The sequence below is a fragment of the Leucoraja erinacea genome, chromosome 2 (assembly GCF_028641065.1).
Source record: "Leucoraja erinacea ecotype New England chromosome 2, Leri_hhj_1, whole genome shotgun sequence".
In the NCBI taxonomy this organism is placed as follows: domain Eukaryota; kingdom Metazoa; phylum Chordata; class Chondrichthyes; order Rajiformes; family Rajidae; genus Leucoraja; species Leucoraja erinaceus.
Genome location: NC_073378.1, coordinates 54,460,533 through 54,488,250, shown reverse-complemented (window position 1 = coordinate 54,488,250; position 27,718 = coordinate 54,460,533). Strand labels below are relative to the sequence as shown.

General features: G+C 41.6%; 1 protein-coding gene across 2 annotated transcripts in view; it reads right to left on the bottom strand.

Moving 5' to 3' along the window:
• Positions 1–27,718, bottom strand: part of LOC129710200 (contactin-associated protein-like 2) — a 1,639,166-nt gene that overhangs the window by 1,046,016 nt on the left and 565,432 nt on the right. For both annotated transcript variants that reach the window (XM_055657015.1, XM_055657024.1), the window contains exon 2: positions 19,327–19,437. In XM_055657015.1, coding sequence (XP_055512990.1) covers positions 19,327–19,437 — 111 coding nt within the window. The remainder of the gene's footprint in view (positions 1–19,326; positions 19,438–27,718) is intronic.

Below are 27,718 nucleotides of genomic sequence, written 5' to 3'. Positions count from 1 at the left end.
TGACATTCTGGTTTACATACATAGATTAGCAGAGCACCTGTGTATAACCATTGATCTATAATGTCCACGATGGATATGATGTCAGGTTAAACTAATCCATATCCCTGCATATATCCAAAGATAGAGACAAAGTGCTGAAGTAACTCAAAAGGTCAGGAGAAAATGGATAGGCCATGTTTCAGGTCGGAACACGTCTTCACTCTGAAGGGTTCTCACCCGAAACGTCTCCTATCCAAGGATGCCACCCGATCCATCAATTTATCTATCTTTGCCCATCTAAAAGTCTCTTTGATGCTGCTATTGTATTTGCCATCACCACTGCCCCTGTCCATAAAAAAAACTAGCCACTGGATGTGGGACATTCTGATTCTATACCATTGCAACCGAACAGGGGGAAGCAATAAATAGATTTATGGAGGAATAATTTTTCCACAATGTGGAAAGAAGATTGTTGTTACCCTGAAAATGATATTTATTCCATCCTTCTGTCTCCTGTTTGTCAATCAATTTTCAACCCATCACCCTCAATCCCGTGCCCTTTAACTTGTTTTATTTACGTCTTCATGGGCTTTCTCCAAATCTAAATACATCACATCCACTGGTTCTCCCTTCTCTATTCCACCACATACATTCTCAACCAAAACTCTGGTTGTATTTGCCAACACATTCTAGTTTAGTTTAAATTGTGGTTGGTTTTGTTTAATTTCATCAATAGTTAAAAATAATTTTCAGTCTGAAGGGTCTCAACCAGAAATGTCACCTGTCCATTTCCCCCCACAGAGGCTGTCTGACCCGTTGAGTCCCTCCAGTATTTATTTTTGCTCACGATTCCAGCATCTGTCATTTCTTGTGCCTTCATTTTACTGCTCCACTGCAAAATCTCACTGAAGAATGTCTACTTTGAAGAAATTCCCCTCCAATCTGTGACAGAAGTTCCGTCAAAACCTCTCTCACTGCCCTTCCTCTGTGATTCCAGGGTTCTCCTGCTCTTCAACCATGTTCTCATCCAGGGTTGGAAGAAGGGCTCTGACCTAAAACATCGCCTATGGATGCTGTTTGACCTGCTGAGTCCCTGAGTCCAGCAGTTTGTTTTTTATTATTTGTATTACTCCAGTAGACAGATTATCAGGCCCTGGGAATTTATTGGCCTGCAGTTCCATTAATTTACCAATGCCACTTTCCTTTAATTCCTCCTTTTCATGATGTTTCCTAGCATTAACCATATAACTATATAACAATTACAGCACGGAAACAGGCCATCTCGGCCCTACAAGTCCGTGCCGAACATTTCTGGGAGGTCACTTGTTTCCTCTTCCATGAGACAGAAATAAGTATTAGTTAAATGCATGGCCATTTATTTGTTCCAAACAACAATTTCACCCTTATCTGCTTGTTCAATACTGACATTTATCTGCTTTAATATGTTTCTCACATGTCTGTGGAAGCTGTAACAGTCCACTTTATTTTCTCTATTATGATTTTTGTTTGCTTAATCAACCTCTTTTTGGCCCATTTTTGCTGAACTCTAAACTGCTCTCAGTCCTCAGGGTTGCCACTTTTTTGGCAACTTTATAATCTCCTCTTTGCATCTCATATTAATAATAATAATAACTTTATTTATAGAGCACTTTTAAAACAACCACTGTTGCAACAAAGTGCTGTACATGACTAATCATGGACAAAAAAAATATTGCACGACAATAAAAACATTAAAAGAGAGAGTAAAAACAATTTAAAAAACCCCATTAAAAACACTAAAACAGGAGCAAAGTCTCATGCAGGGTCAAAAGCCAAGGAATAGAAATGGGTTTTAAGATTGGTTTTGAAGATGGACAGTGAGGGGGCCTGTCTGATGTGCAACTGCAGAGTGTTGGAGTGATGGAGTTTAATGCTGATAAATGTGAGGTGCTACACCTTGGCAGGAAAAATCAAAATAGGACGTACATGGTAAATGGTAGGGAATTGAAGAATACAGTTGAACAGAGGGATCTGGGTATAACCGTGCATAGTTCCTTGAAGGTGGAATCTCATATAGATAGGGTGGTAAAGAAAGCTTTTCGTATGCTAGCCTTTATAAATCAGAACATTGAGTATAGAAGCTGGGATGTAATGTTAAAATTGTACAAGGCATTGGTGAGACCAAATCTGGAGTATGGTGTACAATTTTGGTCGCCCAATTATAGGAAGGATGTCAACAAAATAGAGAGAATACAGAGGAGATTTACTAGAATGTTGCCTGGGTTTCAACAACTAAGCTACAGAGATAGGTTGAATAAGTTAGGTCTTTATTCTCTGGAGCGCAGAAGGTTAAGGGGGGACCTGATAGAGGTCTTTAAAATGATGAGAGGGATAGACAGAGTTGATGTGGACAAGCTTTTCCCTTTGAGAATAGGGAAGATTCAAACAAGAGGACATGACTTCAGAATTAAGGGACAGAAGTTTAGGGGTAATATGAGGGGGAACTTCTTTACGCAGAGAGTGGTGGCGGTGTGGAATGAGCTCCCAGTGGAAGTGGTGGAGGCAGGTTCATTAGTATCATTTAAAAATAAATTGGATAGGCATATGGATGAGAAGGGAATGGAGGGTTATGGTACGAATGCAGGCAGGTGGGACTAAGGGGAAAACATTTGTTCGGCATGGACTAGTAGGGCCGAGATGGCCTGTTTCCGTGCTGTAATTGTTATATGGTTATAGCGCCGGAGCAGCAACAGAGAAGACTCTATCCCCTCTGAGCTTCCGCTTAGACCTCGGTACCTCCAGGAGCAGCTGATCAGCTGACCTGAGGCATAGGGATGAAGCAGCTCAGAGAGGTAAGGCGGTGCGAGGCCATTTAAATATTTAAAAACAAATAAAAGAGTCTTAAAATGAACTCGAAAGTACACCGGGAGCCAGTGGGGGGAGGCCAGAATTGGCTTTATGTGTTTCCTCTTTCGAGTTCCAGTTAAAAGGCGAGCAGCAGCATTTTGAACCAACTGGAGACGAGCCAGGGAAGATCGAGCAACTCCAAAATAGAGTGCGTTACAGTAATCCAGCCTAGACGTGATAAAGGCATGGATTACTGTTTCAAAATGCTGCCGTTCAAGAATGGGCTTCGCCTTTGCCAGCTGCCTTAAATGAAAGAAGCTGGACTTTACTACCACGCCTATTTGATGATCCAATTTAAAATCACTGTCCATCTTAAAACCCAGGTTCAAAACTGTTGGCTTCACATACCGTGCCAGGGGACCCAAGTCAACAGGGGGAGGTTCACGGAAGCCATTGGGACCAAACAATATCACCACTGTCTTCTTTTCATTAAATCCTAGAAAGTTTAGGGCCATCCAGGATGTTACACCCAAATTATTTTGTTAGCCAAGATTGGATTACTTTTCTTTGAGTTTTTAATAATAGAAAAGAAGGTAAAACTGTTGCAGTTCCAGCATTCATTCCTTAAATGTTAGCCATTGTATTTCAAAGAAACTCCCCAATCTCCATTGTCAATTCACTCTTTAGTTTCCTTCATTAAAACTTAAGAAACTAATTTCAAATTGAATCATTTCACTCTTTCCCTTCAAAAAGATTTCCACCATGTATTGTCACACTAAGGGACTCTACACAAATGTATTAATTAACTCATTCTCACTGCACAATATCCATTCAAAGGCAGTCTATTCTCAAGCTGCCTCTACAGTGTATTGGTCTAAAATTAATGAACTTGTCCACACAACAGGCACTCATGCTCCACAGTGTTATTGCTGATTTGGTTTGACCAGTCCGTATGCAGATGAAAGTCACCAGTAACTTTGGTAGTTCCCTTGTCACTTGGATCCTTAATTTTCAGTTTGAATCCATCCCTTGCACTGCTGTTTAGAGGGCAGAACGCTGGAGGCCGAGATCCCACCGAAGCTTTTTGTTGTTTTGTGCTGCTTTTTAGCTCTGACGGCGAAAGGAATCAAGGGATATGGGGGAAAAAGCAGGAATGGGGTACTGATTTTTGATGATCAGCCACGATCATATTGAATGGCAGTGCTGGCTCAAAGGGCTGAATGGTCGACCCCTGCACCTATGTTTGCTCTACCCAGAATGATTCTACCCAGTGTGTATTAAGGAACTGCAGATGTTGGTTTAAATCAAAGATAGACACAAAATGTTGGAGTAACTCAGCAGGACAGGCAGCATCTCTGAATAGAAGGAGTGTGTGACGTTTCGGTTCGAGACACTTCTTCAGACTTTTCTTATTGACCATCTACCCAGATTGTCTTTTCAACATTTTTAAACATCTTGGCTATTTTTTGTACAATTACTCTTATTACCATTTTTTCTTGTCCAGACCCCTTATTTTTCTACAGAATCTCTCCACTTTCTTTTGTGTTTCTGAAATAATTGTGTGGCGCAGAGAGAGAACAAGTTATCAATAAGTGCACTCCTTTATTTCTACACTATGCCCATTACTCAAACAATTTATTTATCTTTGCAGAGGTTGATTTTCACTTCTTCCTTTACTTTGCACTTATTGATAATTTGTTCTCTCCATTTGGTACACAGTTAATTCAGAAACACAAAAGAAAGTAGATAGTGTAGAGAAATAACAAAAACATAAAACTCAAAGATGAATACGTTTTTCTCTCTGAAAATACAGTATTATAGGATGCGATGCATTTTGTAAAAACTGATCATAAGATCATTTGGACCAATTATTTAAGATGAAATAGTTATTATACATCTTATAAAATGTCTCCAGATGCTGCCTGACCCACTGAGTGTCTCCAGCTGAATGTTTTTGTTCTAGATTCTAGCATCCACACTCTAGCATCCCTGTTAATAAATAGCCCGGAATAAAAGTGCTGTAAAGACCAACGTTGTTTACCTATTAACGAGTTTTCTCCAGCTTGATTGTTTTGTACAGTTTATAATAAACACGGAAATGAATAAATAACCTATAATTTATGCCTAAATTAATAAATTTTGAGATGCTCAGCGAAAGACGAATCTCTACCTGCCACTTTATCGATTACTTTGGAAATATCTTATAGCAATGAATGCGAACAGGGGATAAGTATGGACAGGAGGCTGAAAAACATGTTAATGAAGTAAGGTTAGTACCTCCGTAACAACCTCAAGTGGAAGCTGATACATCAACTTACAGCAAACTCAATAGTTTATGGAAAGGGTCCTTTATTTTAATTGTGTCAGAGCCGTACTCTGATTACCTGGGGTCAATGACTGTAATTAGCTTGATAAACCTGGTCATGGGATATCCTGAGAATTCAAGAGAGTTCTGCATCGTGTTTGGTTTAGAGCAAGACAGAAATATGAAAAAAAATATTGTAAAGCAAATGACTGCAGATGCTGTAAATCTCAAATCATTAAGAGAAGATGCCAGAAATAATTCGCAAGATAGACAGTATCTGTGGAGGGAGAAACGGATTTGAGTGTTTTGTGTTTCTGAAGTAACTGTGTACCAAAGGGAGAGATCAAATTATCAAATTGACTTGAAACATTCAGTATGTTTCCATCCCCACAAATATTCCCTGACCCAATGACCTTCAGCATTTTCTGATTTTCTATGTGAAAAATATTTAGACATATGTCTTACTGTTAACTGTAACAGTAACCAATTTACATGACTTTGAGTAATTAGATGGATAAAGCTAGAAAATAAATATATTTGGGCAACCTCCAGGTCTCCAGATTTTGTACAAATCAGCACTTCCACATGTATCTGCTTTTTATGTTTCAAATTCTAATATTGACGCAAGCTGTTTTTTTTTGCTCTGACCTGCAACTTTGCCACATTTATGCATTTGAAAATTTTAAAGCTGCTTTCATTTAAAGGTACGAGGCCACAGCAGATATTTATCAGCTGCAAAGAGATTTCTGAAAACAGTTTTTCAGCGAGACTGAATTTATTTTTGCTGTTTCAATGTCTCAGTACATCTCAATACATCCCCTTCCCCCTCAGCCAACCTCCATAAACAAAGGTATTAATCACCAACATTTTCACCTCCACATCACCCGGTCATAGAAACACACATTTCAAATGAAGACACAAAGTGCTGGAGTAACTCAGTAGGTCAGGCAGCATCTCTGAAAAACATGGATTGATGATGTTTTGTGTTGGGACTGAAGAAGGGTCCTGACCCAAAATGTCACCTGTCCGTGTTCTCCAGAGATGCTGCTGAACCAGAGAGTTCTTGGTGGCTCCAGCACTTGGTGTTTTCCTTTGAAATCCAACATCTGCAGTTCCCTGTTTCGACACATTTCGAGTGCTTTATTTCTGATATTTCTGGGAACGGATATCAAAATTTTAAGCCGGTTTCCCCATTGTATCTCTAAAGTAAGCCAAACTAACGACTGGTTTGCATGCAGAGCAGAGCAAGCTTTTCATGACAACTCTGTACACGTATCAATAATAAATTAAACTAAAATGAATTACAAGATTTGCATACATGTGCTTGCCTTTGCTATACATGCATCCTTTTGAAGCCTACTGCATACATATTCTTAGATAAACATCATCCATCCTTTTTCTCCTGAGATGCTGCCTCACCTGCTGAGTTAGTCTATGTCTATAAACAGCAGGCACGTCAGCTGATGTCAAACGTAAGACAGCTGATGAGAGTTACATTTTCAAAGTGGATTCCTTCCATTTCCTGGACATTATTTAATTCTCCCAGTTTCTCCATCTCTGTTAAAGCTGTTTGATAACGCCACCTTCCATATCAGTACATTCAATATGAATTTCAGATGCTCAAATTCAGATTTCTCACCGACTGACAAAATCCTTGCGCATTCCCATTCTATTTCCCTTCAATTCCCTTCAAGACCTTTCCACCTTACCCAAGTACCTGGGTGAGAATAGCGCAAACTCTCTGTCCTTGTCTAACCACATTGGCATTGCAGCCAAGAAAGTGCACCAGCACCTCTACTTCCTCAGAAGGCTGAGGTAATTTGGCATATCTGCAATTACTCTTCCCAACTTTTACACACATGCCATAGAAAGGATCTTATCATAGCTTGGTATTGTAACTGCTCTGCCAACACTGCAAGAAATCACAGCAAATTGTGGATGCAGCCCCATCCATCTCTCAAACCAAACACTCCTACATCAACTTCACCTTTGCTTCTCGCTGCCTCGGGAAAGCAAACAACATAATGAAGGTCTACTTTCTCTCAGGTTATTCTTTCTTCTGCTCTCTCTTGCCAGGTAGAAGGTAAAAACCTTTGAAACCACCAGATTCAAGAACAGCATGTTTCCTGCTGTTATCAGCCTCTTAAAGAATCTTGCTGAGGATGAATTACCCCATCTTCCAACCTACCTCGCTGCAGCCTGTGCCCTTTTTTAATCTGCACTTTATCTATATTCTGCACTCTATTTTCCCTTTTACATCACCTGATGTACTTATCCATTATAAGATTTGTGTAGGAAGTAACTGCAGGTGCTGGTTTAAATCGAAGATAGACAAAATGCTGGAGTAACTCAGCGGGACAGGCAGCATCTCTGGAGAGAAGGAATGAGTGACGTTTCGGATCGAGACCTTCAGATTGATGTGCAGGGAGTGAGAGGTACACGAATAAGGAAGTGTATGAATAAGGAAGTGTATAAGGAAGTGTAGGGTGTGAAAACAATGCAAAGGGAATGAAGATCAATGAAAATGTAGAATAAATCATTGTTAGAAGGTAACACAAAGCAAACAGAGATAAAATGTAGTCGGAGACAGTAAGATTGGTCAGAGAACTGGGAAAGGGGGCGGGGGGGGGGGGGGGGGGGGGTGGAGAGAGAGGAAAAGCAAGGGTTATTTGAAGTTAGAGAAGTCAATGTTTATACCGCTGGGTGTAAGCTGCCCAAGCGAAATAAGAGGTGCTGTTTCTCCAATTTGTTCTGGGCCTCATCCTGACAATGGGGGCCATTGTGGGAATGGGAATTGAAGTGCTGAGCAACCAGGAGATCAGGTAGCAAAGCTGACTGAGCGGTCGTGTTCAGCGAACCGATCGAATACAGTACATGAGATTGGAGGAGGTGCTACAGAAAGGGAAATACTGTCTGGGTCCTTGGACGGAGTCGAGGGGAGAGGTATAGAGGCATTTGCAGGGGGAAGTACCTGGGGAGGGGGTGGTTTGGGAGGGAAGGAACAACTTGACCAGGGAGTTGTGGAGGAAACGGTCTTGGGGTGGTGATGGGAAGATGTGGCTAGTGATTTCCTCATCACTATTGTTATTTTTGTCACAGCATCACTCCTCTCATTGTTTAAGCCTCTCTTGTCCTGCATGTATGCAAGAACTAATTGTTAATCTTTTCTGCCTTCCTTTCTGTCTGCTCTTGAATATGTTGCATGTGAACAGATTTCCTTTCTTTTGGAAAGTCGTTTGACTTGATGAAATAGCCTCATTGCTCATTCTACTAATTATGCCCGACTTGCTGAGCAGTTCCAGCAATTGCAACTTACTGAACAGGTTTGTTGTTGCTGACAGCATGGCTGATGATGGCAGCTAATTAAATAAGATTCCTCCGTAGCCAGAGTTCTTCACCAGCGATGGGGTGAAGCAGGGTGTATCAATACTAAAGTACCAACATCTGAGCGAAGGCCAGGGAGAAGCAATAATCAGAGCCAAAAATGCTGCAAATACTCAGCAAGTCATAAAGTCAGTCATACAGTATGGAAACAGGTCTTTCAGTCCATGCCGACCAAGATTCCACATCTACACTGGTCTCACCGGCTGGCATTTGGCCCATATCCCTCAAAATCTAACCCATCCCAAAAAGATGGACAGTTCCTACCCATGTACCTGTCTAAATGCCTTTTAAATTGTGCTCTTGTGCCTGCCTCAATTACCTCCTCTGGCAGCTCATCACTGATACCCACCACTCTCTGTGTGAAAGTGAGTTCATGTTTCAGGTTGACAACCTTTCACCAGATGACCTGCCATGATCACATTGAATGATGGTGCTGGATCGAAGGGCCGAATGGCCTACTCCCTGCACCTATTGTCTATTATCTAGGAAATGTTAGAAAACGTGCAGGTTTTCTGCTCCAAGGAAAGGGAAGGATAATAAAAAAATGTTGCCTTGCAATTCAGCATTTTCTATTTGTCCTACTGCCATACCTGCCTAAACTGGAGGAGTTCTGTTTGTCCTCTGGAAAGCCATCTTCCCTCTTTTCCATCTACCTTTCTATTCCAGTTTTCTCCCTCTATTCCAATCAGTCTGATATTTCACAACCAGAAACGTTGCCAATCCGTTACCTCCACAGATGCTGCCTGACCTGCCGAGTTCCTTCAGTACTTTGTATTTTATTCAAGAGTTCCAACATCTGCAGTTTCTTGTGTCCCCACCTTCTCTCAAAGATGACTAAAAATCTTCACTTTCGACTTTTGAGCCTTTTACATATCTCTTGCCAGGAACGTGCTCTTTTTGTTTTGAAAGAACCAGGGCTCCATCATTCCACCATCTCACAAATGTACTTGAGAATAAGCTACAAGGATATCTTAAGACCAAGGATCAACATTCTGCTGGCATTGAAAAACTGGGCATCACAAATCCATCTCCTCTTTACTATTTATCTTTGCTTCAACCAGTTTTTACTGCCATGATCATCCCATCTCTCCCAGTGAAATAACTCCTTCTACCCAACTGGTGTACAGACCTGCTCCTTTCACACTTCATTTTCTTGCAGGCCTGATATTAATCATATCTTGATTTATTCATGCCTATCATTCTTCCACCTTCCACATCTGGTGTCAGTCTGAAGCAATGAGCCATCTCGATCTCGGCTCTCAGCCTCTGTAAATTCACATTTAGGCCTGTCAGGTGAAATTTCAGCTGCCGCTTTCCTGACCCTCAACATAGGGTCACTTGGAATTTCAATACAAAACAATGTTTCTCTGTTTCCTATTCCTTTTTACACTGTGGCGGTGTAGTGGCTTGGTAATGAAGAGAGAAGCCTCAGCTTTAATGCTTTCTTTTCACACTCATTTCCTTGTCTAACTTCTACCCTTGTGCTCTGCCGCAACTTTTCCTATTGTTTTGTTAAGTCAGTGGTATCCAGATCTACGCTCAATTTTTTTCTTGATGTCTGCTGTACATTTATTTTATCCAACAGGTCCGTATAAAAGCAAAACACTGTGTGTGCTGGAAATTTGAAATCTAAGCACAACGTCATGGAAATCAGCAGATCAAGCAGCATTTGTAGAAAGATAAGCAGTTATTATTTTGTGCTATTAGGCTATTCAACACCTACAAACTCCAACTAAACTCCGATTGACAAACTTCCTTCATTGCCCTTGGGGGTGCATTGTTTTTGTTTTTACACTATATTGTTTGTTCTTTATATACTGTAAATTTAACTTATTTTTGTTGTTTATCATGGTGTTGACCTAGTACTATGTTTACCTATCTGTTGTGCTGCTGCACAGCACAATGTGGCATGGTGGTAGAGCGGTAGAGCTGATGCCTTACAGTGCCAGAGACCCGGGTTCGACCCGGACTAAGGGTTCTATCTGTAAGGAGTTTGTACATTCTCCCTGTGACCATGTGGGTTTTCTCCAGTTTCCTTCCACACTCCAGAAACGTACAGGTCTGTAGGTTAATTTGCTTTGGTAAAATTGTGAGTTGTCCCCAGCGCGTAGAATAGTGCTGGTATATGGGGTGATCATGAGTCGACGTGGACTTGGTAGGGCCTGTTTCCGCACTGTATCTCTAAACTAAACGAAATTGTGAGTAAGAATTTAATTGTTCCATTTTGGGACATATGGTAATAATACACACTTGGCACAGCCATGTGTATTATGCTTCACTGCATTGGGAACCCCACTTAAATTCTGACCTCAGGCAAGTGTGTGTGGAGCTCTTCCCTGTGATTGCATGGGTTTCAGTTGGGTGTTCAATTTCCCCCCAAGTGCCAAATGCATGCAGGTTAATAGGTTATTTAACCACTGTAAATTATATTTAGTATATTGGGAAAAAGGATTTGACGAAAATGTAGGGGAAAATCGCATTGGATCAGTCTTGGATTAGTTTAAATAGGTGCTTGGTTATGAATGGTTCATGAAATATATTCAGGGCATGCATTTACAGGATACTACCCAAATTAATCACACCAAGGGTGGTTAGTATATGGAATGAACTGCCAGAGGAAGTAGTTGAGGCAGACACTATACCTTTTAAAAGACATTTGGACAGGTATATGGATATGAAAGGTTTAGAGGGATATAGGCCAAACATGGGCAGGTGGGACTAGTGTAGATGGGGCATCTTGGTCAGCATGAGCAAGCTGGGCCGAAGGGCCCGTTTCCATTTTGTTGGGCACTATGATTAATCAGATTAAGACTCGAGACAAATCAGGAGACTGATTGTGATGCTTGGCTTAGACTTTAAATGATTGAAGGTGAATGTATTCTTTTGAGGCATTATTTGTTGCATCTTATCTATGTTGATAAATATAAATCTACAAATGTAGTGTAGAATAAACCAAAGTTGATATGTAGACATGCCAGTAAACTTCCAAATGGATGCTGCAACTTAGTATTCTCAGGATGCAGGCTTCATTTTGAAGAATAGAGTCTAAATTATAGTGGTGATAATGGATATGTCATCGATAAATCAGTAGCAGGCTGTGTCATTCTATTTCTGCCTCTGCTTAATTAAATGAACAGTAATCAATTTTGACTAATAGGCTTTGCCCGGAAATAATGAATTAACAGTGTTGATTCATTATTTCCCACACTTAGAATAAAGGGGAGGCCATTTAAGACTGAGGTGAGAAAAAACGTTTTCACCCAGAGAGTTGTGAATTTGTGGAATTCCCTGCCAGAGGGCAGTGGAGGCCAAATCACTGGATGGATATAAGAGAGAGTTAGATAGAGCTCTAGGGGCTAGTGGAGTCAAGGGATATGGGGAGAAGGCAGGCACGGGTTATTGAATGGGGACGATCAGCCATGATCACAATGAATGGCGGTGCTGGCTCGATGGGCCGCATGGCCTCCTCCTGCACCTATTTTCTATGTTTCTACGTTTCTATTCACCAGGATGCGATGCCCAACCCATTTGGTGTCTGCAGCATTACTTTGCAAGAAAAAAAACACCTTTTCCCTCCTTATTTCAGAAAGGTTGGGTCTCCTTATGGGGAATATATCATTATTAGAGTGTTGCTCAAAATTAGTTTTAGAAAAACAACATGCAAACCCACTTTATCCACTGGGGCCAAGCCAACCACTCACTGATCAGTCATTCACAACATATAGTTTTATGTTATCCCACATTCTCATCCTCTCCATGCACTCTGGGGGCAATTTGGAAGCAAATTAACCTACAAACCCGCAAGTCTTTGTTATGTGGGAGGAAACCAGAGAATCAAGAAGAAACCCACGTGATCCCCACATGAAACCATCAAGGCTTGGCAGGTGAGGACAGAGCTGAGCAAACTCTGCATGCAAAGCCTCGGGTCCCAATGATGTCAACCCTACTGTACTCAAGGTGTGTGCCAGCCAGTTGTACGCAGTACTCCAGCATATCTTCAACCTGAGCCTGAGCCTGGAGAAGGTTCCAGTGATGTGGAAGACACCCTGCCTGGTTCCTGCGTCAAAGAGGATGGTCCCAGCTCCTCCGATGACAACAGACCGGTGACGCTGACTTCACACATCATGAAGTCCCTGGAGAGGCTGGCGCTCACTCACCTGCGACCCCTGGTTAGACCCTATCTGGACTTAGCAAAGAAAGAGAGGACGCCACATTCCACATTCTCCATCATTCCAATGCTCACCTGGATAAGCCGGGAAGCACTGGGAGTCATATTTTTTTACTTCTGCAGTGTTTTTAACACCATCCAGCCTGCACTGCTCGGGAGCAAACTGACGAAGATGCGGGTGGATGCTCCATTGGTGTACTGGATCACCTGACTGGACGATCACAATATGTCAGGCTACACAACTGCATCTCAGACATGGTATGAGTAACACGGGGCTCTACAGGGGGATGGTCTGCTCTCCCATCCTGTTTACCATCTACACCTCGGACTTCAGATATAACTCTGATTCCTGCCACCTGCAGGAGTTTTTGGATGACTGCATTTGTGGGCTGCATCAGTGAGGGGAGGGAAACTGAATACAGAGGTGTAGTCAATTACTTTGTTGAGTGGTGTGGGCTGAATCACCTGCAGCTCAACACCGACAAGACTAAGGAGTTAGTGGTGGACTTTCTGAAGAGACGAACACCTCTGGCCCGTCTCCATCAATGATGTGGATGTGCAGTTTACCAGGGAGTACAAATACCGTGGATTGTAACTGGACAGTTAACTGGATTGGTCCAGGAACACTGAGGCCCTGTACAAGAAGGGACAGAGCCAACTATACTTTTTGTGAAGGCTCCGTTCCTTCAACATCTGCAGCAAGATGCTGCAGATGTTCTACTAATCTGTGGTAGCCAGTGCCATCTTATTTGCTGTTGTGACCACGGACGCCAATAGGATTAACAAACTCATCAGGAAGGCTGGCTCCGTCCTGGGGGTAGAGTTAGATTTATGGGAGGTGGTCTTGGAGGGGAGGATGCTCCTCAAACTGCAGAGCATCTTGGACAGTACACCATGGAACCAACACACTTGTCATCCTGAGGAATACCTTCAGCAACATAGAAACATAGAAACATAGAAAATAGGTGCAGGAGTAGGCCATTCCCCTTCGAGCCTGCATCGCCATTCAATATGATCATGGCTGATCATCCAACTCAGTATCCCGTACCTGCCTTCTCTCCATACCCCCTGATTCCCTTAGCCACAAGGGCCACATCTAACTCCCTCTTAAATATAGCCAATGAACTGGCCTCGTAAAACAGACTGGTTCCACCAAGATGCAGTACAGAACGCCTCAGGTGGCCCTTCTTCCCTGTGGCTATCAGACTGTACAACCCCTCCCCCTTCTGTTGTGGGGTAGACTGATTCTCTTCCCCCCCCCCCCCCCCCCCCCAAAAAATCTTTGCACATCCCCAATCCTTTCCACTCGTCACTTTAATTTCATTTTGCATGTATCTTGTGTCTTATCTGTGTCTTGTTCACAGATCAATTTCCCACTTGGGATAAACAACGTTCTATCATATCGTATCATATCACAGGAAGAATGTGCAAACTACACATAAACAACACCCGAGGTCGGGATCGAACCTGGGTTTGTGGGACTGAGGCAGCAACTCTACCAGCTGGACCACTGTTGTAAACTATAAAAATAATTGCTGCAGATTTATTGATTTGACACGAGGGAAGTTATGATATTTCCTAATTTCAATAACGCAGGTAGGCAGGGAACGTAAATGAGAACGGAAATCATAAATGGAGCTTCAGAACTGAGTGGTCATTGAGCAGAAATGGAGTCAAAGAGTCATACTGCAAAGAAACAGGCCCTTACCATGGATCACACATAAACACAAAATACTGGAGTAACTGAGTTGGGCAGCATCTTTGGTGAAAATTTATAGGTGATGTTTCGGTTTGGAACGCTTTTTTTGAATGTGGGGGATGGGAAGATCTGGAGCAAGAAAAGACCAGGCCAAATCAGGGCCAATAACAGGTTATCTCAGTCAGGGAGTTTCCCTGATAGGCCAATTGTTGGCTCAGGGCAGTGTGATCCCAAGAGGGATACATTGTTGCAAACCAGGGCTGTGGTGTCGGAGTCGTCGAGTAGGAGTCGGAGCAATTTTGGTGCTGCTGAAGTCGTAGTTGGAGTCAGTAAAAAAGTCCCGACTCCGACCTCAACATAAATTTCAGTGACTACGTAAATCGGAAAGAAATCCCACTTTTTAAACATTCCGCCAACTTTATTTCCACCCGAGAGAATGAGAAATCACATTGTCCAGGCAAGGGAGCTATTTTGAACCAAGAAACACGCTGGGGCAGCACATATATGATGGTTTAAGCTTTTGCTTGACCTAAAACTCTTTCTAGAAGACATTGATAATCCCAGTGTCTTACTGACTAAAAGTCAATGAAGGTTGGTATCACAATTAGAAGCTCTGCTTGCTCACCCTTATGCAGTCACCAAAAAGCAGATAATTTAACTCCTGGTACATTCCTATGGGAGTGGAAAAATGTAATATTTCACTTATCCAAAGCTGGAGGATTCATTGCTGAAGGAATTGTATCGTCAATGAAGAAAAGAGAGGGTCTGCAACTTGAAAATCAGATCTTGTTAGCTGCTGTCCACGTGGATCCAAAAAAACAAATCTTGTTGAGCGAAGATCAAATTATGTTGCAGTTCGGATAAAAGGGCTACTTCCTGAAAAGTTAGATCCACAAAATGAAGATGGGGAGTACCAAATCCTTCTCATCCTCTTCAAATGATGAAGTCAGATTTTGCAAAATATTTAGATAAAATTGAACAGTCGAGAGCAAAGTGTTCCCGTTTAAATGTGCGAAGGCTGCCTTATGATGTTAAACTAATGGAATTTAAGCAAGATTTTATTGGTGGTTTAAAAGAAATAGAGAAATATGATCACTCATCTAAACTTACAGTACAAGAAGTCATCCCTGCTTTAATAGTAAAATTTTCAGCTATGATACTAACAGCCATACCACCCACTCAGGTCAGTGAAGAGAGACTGTTCTCCGCACTGAAAATAATTAAATCAGATTTAAGATCTTCAATGAAAGAGGATCTGGCAGAAGCAATTCTGTTCCAAAGGACGTTATTAATACATTTTAGGTATATGTACTTCTGTAGCAAACTTAACTTCCTATGCAATTAGTTTTAATTTCTATTGCACTTGTGATTTCTTTTTTCTCATAATTTAACCAATTAGCCCATACCTGTGGCCTTAGTTTAATAGGTTTTGGAGTAATGTTTTTATAATTTTTATTTAATACAATGGAATTTTAATTTTGTCAAGGTCCTATATGTATTTTTTTCTTTTAGCATAATGAATTATGTTTTTTTCACAAGAATAAACAATAAAAAACCCACAAAGGCATAGCTACAACCATTAGATTCAAAAACTTTAAGGACATGGGTTTAAAAGGCAGCCTGATCATTCACGTGGTTTTTATGAAATGCCATCTTGTGTAATATCATCACAGTAGATTTAGAATTATTATACCTAGGGGTCAGTTAGAGTCGGATACACAAGAAATCAAGGAGTTGGAGTTTTGGTGTTTTGAGTATCGACTCCACAGCCTTGTTGCAAACTGTGGAACTTGGTTAACCAACTTATAGTGGAGGAAGGGTGGGTGGCAAGATAGGGAGGGGGAGGGAGAATGTTTGTAGAAGTGATATAAAATTAGAGAATTCAACAATGTTGCTGGGTTGTAAGCTACCCAAGCAAAAATGACGTGCTGTTCATCCAATTTGCGTGTGACCTCACCCTGGCAATGTAGGAGGCCCAGGACAGGAAGGTCAGAATGGGAAAGGAAAGGGGAGTTAAAGTGATTTGTAACTGGGAGATTCAGTAGGCCTTAACATACTGAGTTTAAGTATCGACGCATGGTCTCACCGTATAACCCTACAATCAGTCTGAAGAAGGATTCCCACCAGAAATATTACCTACCCATTTTCACCAGAGATGCTGACTGACCTACTGGGTTACTCCAGCATTTTGTGTCTATCTTTGGTATAAACCAGCATCTAAAGTTCCTTTTTATGATATGATATTTTTGACAGCCTTTCTGCATCATTTTACTTTTGCAATTGTGGTGGTGTCAATAGACAAAGTCCTATAGAGCTAAATCAAGACTTCCTGACACTTATATTCAATTCCTCTAGCAATGAAGGCAAGCATACCATATGCCTTCTTTCCGACCCTGTCCACGTGTGCTGCCACTAATAATAGGTATGAACTTGGACTTCAAGATTCCGCTGCATATAGATGCTGCTCAGGGTCTTGCCATTAACTGTACACTCAAAGAAGTACAGGTGCATAGTTCCCTGAAAGTGCTGTCACAGGTAGATAGGGTGGTAAAAGTGGCTTTTGGTACATTGGCCTTCATCAATCAGGGGCTGTGACTATCAAAGTTAGGATGGTATGTTATAGTTGTATAAGACACAGGTGAGGCCACATTTAGAGTACTGTGTTCAGTTTTGGTCGTCCTGCTATTGGTGGAATGTCATTAAGCGAGTGCAAGAGGGTAATAGGTAGGGTAAATGCACAGAGTCTTTCAACCAGAGTTGGGGAATCAAGAACCAGACGACATAGGTTAAAGGTGAGAGCGGAAAGATTTAATAGGAACCCAAGGGGCAACATTTTCCACACAGGTGGTGGGTATATGGGGGTAGTTAAGGCAGGCACAACAATAACATTTAAAAGACTTTGTTCAAGTACTTGAATAGAGGAGGTTTAGAGATATGGGCCAAATGTGGGGAAATTGGACTTGCTTAGATGGGACATCTTTAGGAGCGGCCTCCAACATGAGAAGACCGGCATAGACAACTTGGGTCGCGGAGTGACCTGTTTCTGTGCTGTATCCGACTTCGGAGGCTGCAGCTGATTATGACCGGGAAAGACATTGGACTCCTGCAATGGCGACTGCTCCCGCCCGAGTATGGGGGTCGAAGAGCTCCTGGAGCGGACACATCACTGCCACGGCTTGGAATCACATGGAAACACCAAGACCTATTGGATGCACCACCCGGCGTGGCTTTAATGGTTCATATGTTTGACTTTGACTCTGATGTGGGGGGGGGGGGGGGGGGGGGGGGGGTGGCAGGAGGATAGGTTTTTTTTTGGCCTTCCATCACAGACTAGTTTGGTAAAATCAGATTCGGGGGTCATTTGTTTGTACAGGCGCAGAAGGGGTCCTGTTTGAATTGAATCTTCTTGCTCTTGGGACTGGTTTGGGTGGATATGGTTCATATGTCCACACGTTCACGTAATGTGGTTATGCAGGCAGAGGAGACTAGTTTGGCATCAGATTCGGCACAGACAGGCGAAGGGCCTGTTCTTCTGCTGGACTGGTCTATTTTCTATGTTTTACATGCCTAAATTAGGTATCATGAGCAAGCTCAATATAATTGACCTTGTGGCACTGAATTTTCGATTTTACAACCTCTCAAACATTCCACTTTTCTTCAGTCTTAAAATTGCATGAAGACAAATTATTTATTCTGATATATTTAACTACTGTTGTCATTGGCACCTGGTTTTGATAAATAGTCTATTGAAACCACTTTAGTAAGCTTAGCTTAGTTCCAGAAGATAGTAATTCCATCTCATAATTTGCTGGATAGTGTTTGTGAATAACACCCTCCACAGCCAAACTGCTCCCAGAGAACTTCTCAACCTTTCTGACATGATGTCAGCGTTTTCTGTCCCAATATATTTTCACAGAATTTACGAGTTCAACAGATATTTACTACATTTTCTCAAACAGCTCATCCTGCAAGCAGTGGAAACTATAAACTGTTTCCGAAGTAGCAATTTGAGGATATTATTGTGCATCCTCACTTGAAATAAATAAAGCTTGAACATCTCTCTGCTCTTTACCTTCTGCTAAAATGACATTTACAAAGCTCAGCTGTCCATCCCTCCACCTCAAGAGAGGGAAATCCATAGTCTCCAAAACACTTTTGACTTGACTCTCGACTCTCAGGTTGAGTCAAGAGATAAAAATAAACTTCACCTGCTATTCAATACAGGTTGCCTGCCCTCTATTCCCTTTCATTGCTAGAACTGTTGTTTTGCAAATTCTGCCCTCATTCCCAATTTTAAACGACAAAACATAATCCAGTCAGTCCTATTGTCAATGTGTTCCTGTGTTTCAACAAGCTTCAGTATGTTTAAAACCCCACATTCGCATTCTCACATACACCCACTTCAGCATCTTCACCTCATTCAGTACCAAGAAGCAATTTAACCTCACAACACCAACCTTCACTTTTGAATCTTTCCAAAACCTCCACATGCCTTATGGCTTTTGCTGTACCTTGGATATCCCCTGCAACACAAAGTAACTCAGCAGATCATCTCTGGAGAACATAGACTGGTGACGTTTTGGGTCAGCACCCTTCTACATTCCCGACCTAAAACATCACTTATCCATGTTCTTCAAAATGTTGACTGAGCTGCTGAGTTCCTCCAGCACTTTGTCACCTTTTTCCGTAAATTGGCATCTGCAGTTCCTTGTGTCTGCAGCCAAATAAGTATGTTTTTTTTGTGGCTTCAACAAGGCGACTGTCCATTTCTCTTAAGCTATGCAATGTGGCACTTCTTTCCATTAAGGCACATGCAGCACTTTCTACCTTAAATGCACAATTAGCAAGCTGCTCAAATCCAAGTAGGTTTGAAGCTTTCGAAACATTTTAATATCATTACATAATGATAAAGAAACAGTCAGCTGTGAATAAAATGTTTACGACGATTATTTCAGAAACTCTTACCTCCTCTCTTGTTCAGTTTTGCATAGCCGGGAACGTAACTGCCTGACATCACAGTTGAACTACTGAAGGAAGAGTGGGGGAGTGCCCCAATTAGTGGCTCATTGCATTTCTCTGTTAAAAGAAAAAGAAAATATTTGCATTACTATTTTATAGAGATGAACAGGTGCAGTAAAATATAGATATCCCATGATGTTAAAAGTTAACGCGAATGCAGTAAAACTCCATTAATATGTTATCTTCGGGTAGCTATTTTTTTCCACACGTGATGCACAATTAACAACATTTAATCTAATTCCTATAGTATACTGTTGCAAAGTATTGTTAAATATAATGTTTGGATTTTCAGACTTTCATTGTTGCTTGTACGTAATCATAAACTTTGTCAATCACTGTCTAAATTTTAATAGTTCTATTGTTTTTGCTCTTTCTATCACATTCATTAAAACACTTTGGTTCAGGAGAGAGGCTATCATTTATTGAAGTTCCAAATATGCAATTGTTCCTGCTACAATGTTATCAGCTCACAATTTCAGCAAATGGTGGAAAGAAATGTTGACTGAAGGTGCAAGAAAATATCCTAATTAATGGAGCTCATCACAAGATACCCTGTTGACAATCTTCTACTAATATTTAATACAAATGCAATTTTTGTGGAGAATTTAGCACCTATTTGATGTTTTATTGAAGGGAATACGGAGGGTTGAACAAATCCCAAACTACTACAAAGAGTTTGTTTTTGTTGGAAGATAGCAGTTGTTAGGGACTGAAAAAGAAACACAGATGGTAGGAAAAACTACATTTTAGAAATGCCAAATAATTCAAAGCCATGTAAAATTCTTTAATTCAGCACAATTCGCTTTAATACACATTCTGGGAGTGTGTCAATACAAATAGCTACAACAGCATCACACTATGTTTGTTGTGCATTGTTCAAGAACCCATATTTTATGAAGTAATAGCTTGATATTGCAATTACAGTAAATCATTTTATGAGCTTAAACAGTAATGTCTGGAGTAATAAAATCAGAATTTACTGTCTTTCGTATTTATGAATGTTTTAATCAATCAACAAAATATGCACATTTGCTTTTTGCATAATGGCACCTGAAGACTGATATAACTTCAACTAATGGTCAATTGTAGACAAACATTAATTAATTAAATAGAAATAAATTAAATTAAACATGCAGCAGAACGTTTAAAGAAAACAGTTAGCCGGGAAGTGGTGTTGGGTAAATTGAATGGATTAAAGGCCGATAAATCCCCAGGGCCAGATAGGCTGCATCCCAGAGTACTTGAGGAAGTAGCTCCAGAAATAGTGGATGCATTAGTAATAATCTTTCAAAACTCTTTAGATTCTGGAATAGTTCCTGAGGATTGGCGGGTAGCAAACGTAACCCCACTTTTTAAGAAGGGAGGGAGAGAGAAAACGGGGAATTACAGACCAGTTAGTCTAACATCGGTAGTGGGGAAACTGCTAGAGTCAGTTATTAAAGATGGGATAGCAGCACATTTGGAAAGTGGTGAAATCATTGGACAAAGTCAGCATGGATTTACGAAAGGTAAATCATGTCTGACGAATCGTATTTTTCGAGGATGTAACTAGTAGTGTGGATAGGGGAGAACCAGTGGATGTGGTGTATCTGGACTTCCAGAAAGCTTTCGACAAGAGATTAGTATACAAACTTAAAGTACACGGCATTGGGGGTTCAGTATTGATGTGGATAGAGAACTGGCTGGCAAACAGGAAGCAAAGAGTAGGAGTAAACGGGTCCTTTTCACAATGGCAGGCAGTGACTAGTGGGGTACCGCAAGGCTCAGTGCTGGGACCCCAGCTATTTACAATATACATTAATGATCTGGATGAGGGAATTGAAGGCAATATCTCCAAGTTTGCGGATGACACAAAGATGGGGGGCAGTGTTAGCTGTGAGGAGGATGCTAGGAGACTGCAAGGTGACTTGGATAGGCTGGGTGAGTGGGCAAATGTTTGGCAGATGCAGTATAATGTGGATAAATGTGAGGTTATCAATTGTGGTGGCAAAAACCGGGAAAGCAGACTATTATCTAAATGGTGGCCGACTAGGAAAAGGGGAGATGCAGCGAGACCTGGGTGTCATGGTACACCAGTCATTGAAAGTAGGCATGCAGGTGCAGCAGGCAGTGAAGAAAGCGAATGGTATGTTAGCATTCATAGCAAAAGGATTTGAGTATAGGAGCAGGGAGGTTCTACTGCAGTTATACAGGGTCTTGGTGAGACCACACCTGGAGTATTGCGTACAGTTTTGGTCTCCAAATCTGAGGAAGGACATTATTGCCATAGAGGGAGTGCAGAGAAGGTTCACCAGACTGATTCCTGGGATGTCAGGACTGTCTTATGAAGAAAGACTGGATAGACTTGGTTTATACTCTCGAGAATTTAGGAGATTGAGCGGGGATCTTATAGAAACTTACAAAATTCTTAAGGGGTTGGACAGGCTAGATGCAGGAGGATTGCTCCCGATGTTGGGGAAGTCCAGGACAAGGGGTCACAGCTTAAGGATAAGGGGGAAATCCTTTAAAACCGAGATGAGAAGAACTTTTTTCACACAGAGAGTGGTGAATCTCTGGAACTCTCTGCCGCAGAGGGTAGTCGAGGCCAGTTCATTGGCTATATTTAAGAGGGAGTTAGATGTGGCCCTTGTGGCTAAGGGGATCAGAGGGTATGGAGAGAAGGCAGGTACGGGATACTGAGTTGGATGATCAGCCATGATCATATTGAATGGCGGTGCAGGCTCGAAGGGCCGAATGGCCTACTCCTGCACCTAATTTCTATGTTTCTATGATAATTTAAGGAGGTTTTGTTATTTATGATGTCAAGAAATTCTTACATTCCTTAATATGAATCTGATTTCCCTTTCATCTGGGCAGAGCAACTTAATCTTGTAAACCCATCGGCATCCAATATTGCCGCATATTGCCAGCAGGCATTCTCCACTATCTAAATTGATCAACACTGAATTTTCTTTGCTGAAACTTCTCCATCCAATAATTGACATTTGAAACAACTGAGGCACCAGTTTTATTAATTGCAGACATTGGACTCTTTCTCTTGAACTTTGACACTACAATGATGAAAAACTATTTTCTGCATTCTGGTATTTTTCTCTTTGCTCTACCTTTTGTATTTGTTTATTGGTTGCTGGATTCATGCATTGTATTTTCAGATTTGTTTGCATAGCGCGCAAACAAAAAGCTTTGCAGTGTATCTCGGTACACGTGACAATAATGTTAGTACAAGACAAATAAGACCACTATCCTTCATACAAAAACTTTATCCAACAGAATAGAGCTTATTGTAGGAAGGAACTGCAAGTGCTGGTTTAAACCCGAAAGACACAAAATGCTGGAGTAACCCAATGGGACAGGCAGCATCTCTCGAGAGAAGGGAATGGGTGACATTGAAGATGGGTCTCGACCAGAAACGTCACCCATTCCTTCTCTCCAGAGATGCTGCCTGTCCCATTGCGTTACTCCAGCATTTTGTGACGATCTTCAGAATAGATGTTTCCATTTTGCTAACTATTTCAGCAGATATTCTAAGGTGTCCTTCCCTTTCCATGATGGGAAGCTTGGAGCTTTTACTCCTGAGAGGTTCAACATGCCAAAGAGGGATATGACAAAAGAAACACTGTGGTCCTCCAGGTTGATGGTCAGGTACAGAGCCAACAACCATGACTATTTAAAAAGTAAAAAATGTTATGGAACCATCAGTGGCGAATTCAAACACCAACTCTGCGTGATGACCTTTAGGAGTCGAGGACACCTGTAGTGGAAGAAGAAAGGAAACTTCTGTGCAATTCTTTGCCACAGAAGATTGTGGAGGCAAAGGCAGTGGATATATTTAAGGCAGCGACAGATAGATTCTTGATTAGTACGGGTGTCAGTGATTATGGGGAGAAGGCAGGAAAATGGGGTTAGGAGAGAGAGATAGATCAACCTTGATTGAATGGCGGAGTAGACTTGATGGGCCGAATAGCCTAATTCTAGTCCTATCTCTTATGATGTTATGAAACCACTGATATGTTGGCTTAAGTGTTCAACACCAACTTAAAAACTGACATTAGTTTCTGAAATGTATGGGTAGTGTGCAAAAAAGGAAAGGTAGCTCAGGTCAGAGCTAGGATGTCTCATCTCTGATGTCATCAAGAACATCCAAGAGCAGCACAGCGGTAGAGTAGCTGCCTTACAGAGCTAGACACCCGGGTTTGATCATGACTACGGGTGCTGTCTGTACAGAGTTTGTACCATCTCAATGCACCTCATAAATAGGGACTTGGTCATATGAATTCAGAACTGGCTTAATGATTGAAGACAAAGGATTGCTACATGTGTTTTCTCCAGGAGCTCCTGCATCCTCCCACATTCCAAAGACGGACAGGTTTGTAGGTTAATTGGCCGTTAAAATTGTAAATTATCCCTCGTGTTTAAGTTAGTGCTAGTGTTCAGTGTGATTGCTGGTCAGCGTGGACATGGTGGGCCGAAGGGTTTGTTTCCACACTGTATCTTTCTCTAAAGCACAAGGATGGACAAGACCAGGAGGGATAACAACAACATCAGTGGACACTATGCTGAATTGTGAGTGGGATGAGAGGCAACATTACATTGATTCTGATTTCATCACTTCAGGCTCTGCTTTCCACAGCCTCCAACTTTATCATTTCCCAGCCATGCACAGCCTGGCTTTATCTTCTCTCCAAAATCCACAAATACAACTGCCCTGGCAGACCAATTGTTTCGATCTGCTCCCACAGAAATGATTTTGAAATACTTCAACTCCATCCAATCTCTTCCGACCTATGTCCAAGATACATCACATGCCCTTCGTCTCTTTAATGACTTCCGCTTTCTGAATCCCCACTCCCTCATTTATACTGTGGACGTTCAGTGACTCTAACCTCCATCCACCACCAAGGCCTTAAATTCTTCCGTTTCTTTCTCGACCACAGAACCATCAAATTTCCGCCACTAACACTCTATTCCGCCTTGAGGAGCTGGTCCTTACCCTCAACAACTCCTCCCACTTCCTCCAAGTCCAAGGGGCAGCAATGGGCATCCGCATGGGCCTCGGCTATGCCTGCCTTTTTGTAGGGTACGATGAACAATCCCAGTTCCAGGCGTACACTGGCCCTATCCCTGAACTCCATCTCCGTTACATTGATGACTGCATCGGTCACCTCTTGCACCCATGCAGAACTCATGGACTTCATCAACTTCACCACCAATTTTCATCCTGCATTCAAATTTATTTGGACCATCTCCCTGCACTTTCTTGATCTCACTGTCTCCATCACAGGACATAGACTATTGACTGACAAACCCACTGACTCCCACAACTATCTCGACTACACTTCTTCCCACCCTGCTTCCTGCAAAGACTCTATCCCATACTCCCAATTCCTCCGTCTATGCCACATCTGTGCCCAGGATGAGGTGTTCCATACTAGAACATCTGAGATATCCTCATTCTTCAGGGAACGGGGGTTCCCCTCTCCCATCATAGATGAGGCCCTCACTTGTATCTCCTCGGTACCCCGCAGCTCCGTCCTTGGCAAATCAAATTCTTCGTATGTTGCAAAACATACGGCTAAAAAAGTATTACAAAATATTGCAAAAGCACTGAGCCTTGCGGCACCTCACTAATCACTGCCTGCCATTCTGAAAAGGACCTGGTAATTCCTACTCTTTGCTTCCTGTCTGCCAATCGGTTCTCTATCCATGTCAATATCCTACCCCCAATACCATGTGCTCTAATTTTGCACACTAATCTCGTGTGGGAGCTTGTCAAATGCTTTGAAAATCCAGATACACCACATCTGCTGGCTTTCCCTTATCCATTCTACTTGTTGCATATTCAAAAAATTACAGAAAATTAGTCAAGCATGATTCCCCCTTCATAAATCCATGCTGACTTTGACCGATCCTGTCACTGCCTTCCACGTGCACTGCTATAACTTCTTTAACAATCGACTCCAGCATCTTCCCCACGACCGATGTAAGGCTAACTGGTCTATAATTCCCCGTTTTCTCTCTCCCGCCTTTCTTAAAAATTGGAGTTAAATTGGCTACCCTCCAGTCCACAGGAACTGATCCAGAGTTGAGAAAATATTGAAAAATGATCACCAATGCATCCACGATTTCTAGGGCCACCTGCTTGAGTACTCAGGGATGTCGGCTATCAGACCCTGGAGATTTATCTGCCTTCAGTCCCAATAGTTTACCTAACACCATTTCCTGACCAATGTGGATTCCCTTCAGTTCCTCCCTCCCCTTTTCGATCCTTGGTCCCCGAGTATTTCCGGGAGACTGTGTGCGTCTTCCTTAGTAAAGACAGAACCAAAGTACTCATTTAACTGTTCTGCCATTTCTTTGTTTTCCATTATAAATCCACCTGTCTCTGATTGTAAGGGACCTAAATTTGTCTTTACTAATCTTTTTTCTTTTTACATAACTAAAGAAGGCAGTCTGAAAATCACATGCGTGTAGAAGACAAGATGAGAAAATAGGGATTTTCCACTGGAAAAACGATGGGATTTTGGGTGGAAAATAAGTGTTATTGCCCTTCGTGCCAGAGGCATTATGGCAAGTATGTAAGAAAGGATGAATGATGTTTTTAGCAAATGATATGTTTATTCAGAGAAGCAGAACCTTTTAATGTATTAATCAATTAGATAGTTTCTCAAAAGAACTTAGCTCTTCTGTCCCTTGTGTGCCATTGTGGAGAGACAGGCAATTTTGTGACTTATATATGATACTTAGGGTAGTTTAGTTTGATATAAAATTTGTGCCAGAGTTTTTATTGCACACACAGACAGACTGGAAGACTGGATTAATACAGACCACTATCTACCACACAAACCTAAAAAGCCAAGCAATATGATTCTCCCTGGAGGACAGTGAGTAACACAGACGCCTGGAGAACTCAACAGGTCAGGCAGCATCTGTGCATGGAATTGGACAGGCACAAGTGACTACAGGTGCTGTCTGACCTACCACATTCCTCCAGCAATTGAATCTTGCTCATAATCCCAGCTTCTGCACTTTCCTGAGTCTCTCTCCAGGACAGTGACATCCCTTGCCAGGATGATTCACAGAAACCAACATGTTTAAGAAGGAACTGCAGATGCTGGAAAATGGAAGGTAGACACAGACTCTTTTTTTTGTCAACTTCAACCACCATTTTCAGTTTTTTTAAATGAAAACAAAAATCCGCTCCCAGGCAATGAAAGATATTGTTGTCGTCTCCAACAGAGTCTGCATTTCTCATGTGTTTTTGATGGAATAATATTTTGCTGTTACGAGCCCTCACTCTAAATTATTGACATTGATGTTAAAATAAAATTTAGGAATGTTATACTATATTAAGCATTGAAAATAGGTGCAGGAGGCCATTCGGCCCTTTGATTAATGGGCTATTTATATTATATCGTACCCTTTGTATAAAACAAGAAGAATGTCAGGGACTGTGTCTGAAGCTTTGTGCATGTGACCTCCTACTTCAGGATCTTTGACTGAAAACAGCCGGCAAAAGCTAAATATTATGCAAATAAAAGCAGTACGTCTTTATGATATTTTAATCATAGAAACATTTAGAATGGGGGAAGCTATTTCTCAAGATACTGCTCACAGCATAAAAACCACAAGCTGACTACCACTGTGGGAGGGAGGGATGTCATCACCTCGCCACAATATATTTTCGTCTCCAACCTTTCCAGACAGCAGAAGAAAGTAGAGTAATGTGACACATGACCCTTCTTGCCTGCTTTGCAATTCAATAAGATGGAAATAAAAGATTAAAGGATATGGATCAAACTGAAGCAGGCTAGCTCAAGTAGACATTCTGGTCAGCTTGGATAAGTTGGACCAAAGGGTCTGTTTCTGTTATGACTAAGATCATGGCTGATTTCTTGCTTAGCCTCAATGCTGTGTTCAAGGTTGATCTCTCTAACCCTTGATTTAGCCAAAAGTCTAAAGATCCATCTCTTTCAGCTTTGAATGCAGTAAACAAACTAACATCCACAGTTCTCTGTGATAATGGATTCCAAAGATTCATGATGTAGAGTAAACAAAATCCTCATCTCCATCTTAAATAGTAATACCTCCCCCCCCCCCCCCCCAACCCTGCCCCCCATTTCTAGATTTCCCTGTCAGGGAAAATCTCCTGCAGCATCCACAATGTTTTGTTCAAGGAAGCAGTTGCCAATACATTTCACTAACTGGTCCTCGAGGCACACTTTGATCATTTTATTTGCCCTATCTTTATGAAGTTTAAAGTTTCCCATAACTTTGTATTACCTTTGTTGCAAGCCCATGTTGTTTCTATATTGTCAATTTTCTGCCCTTTGCCATTTCT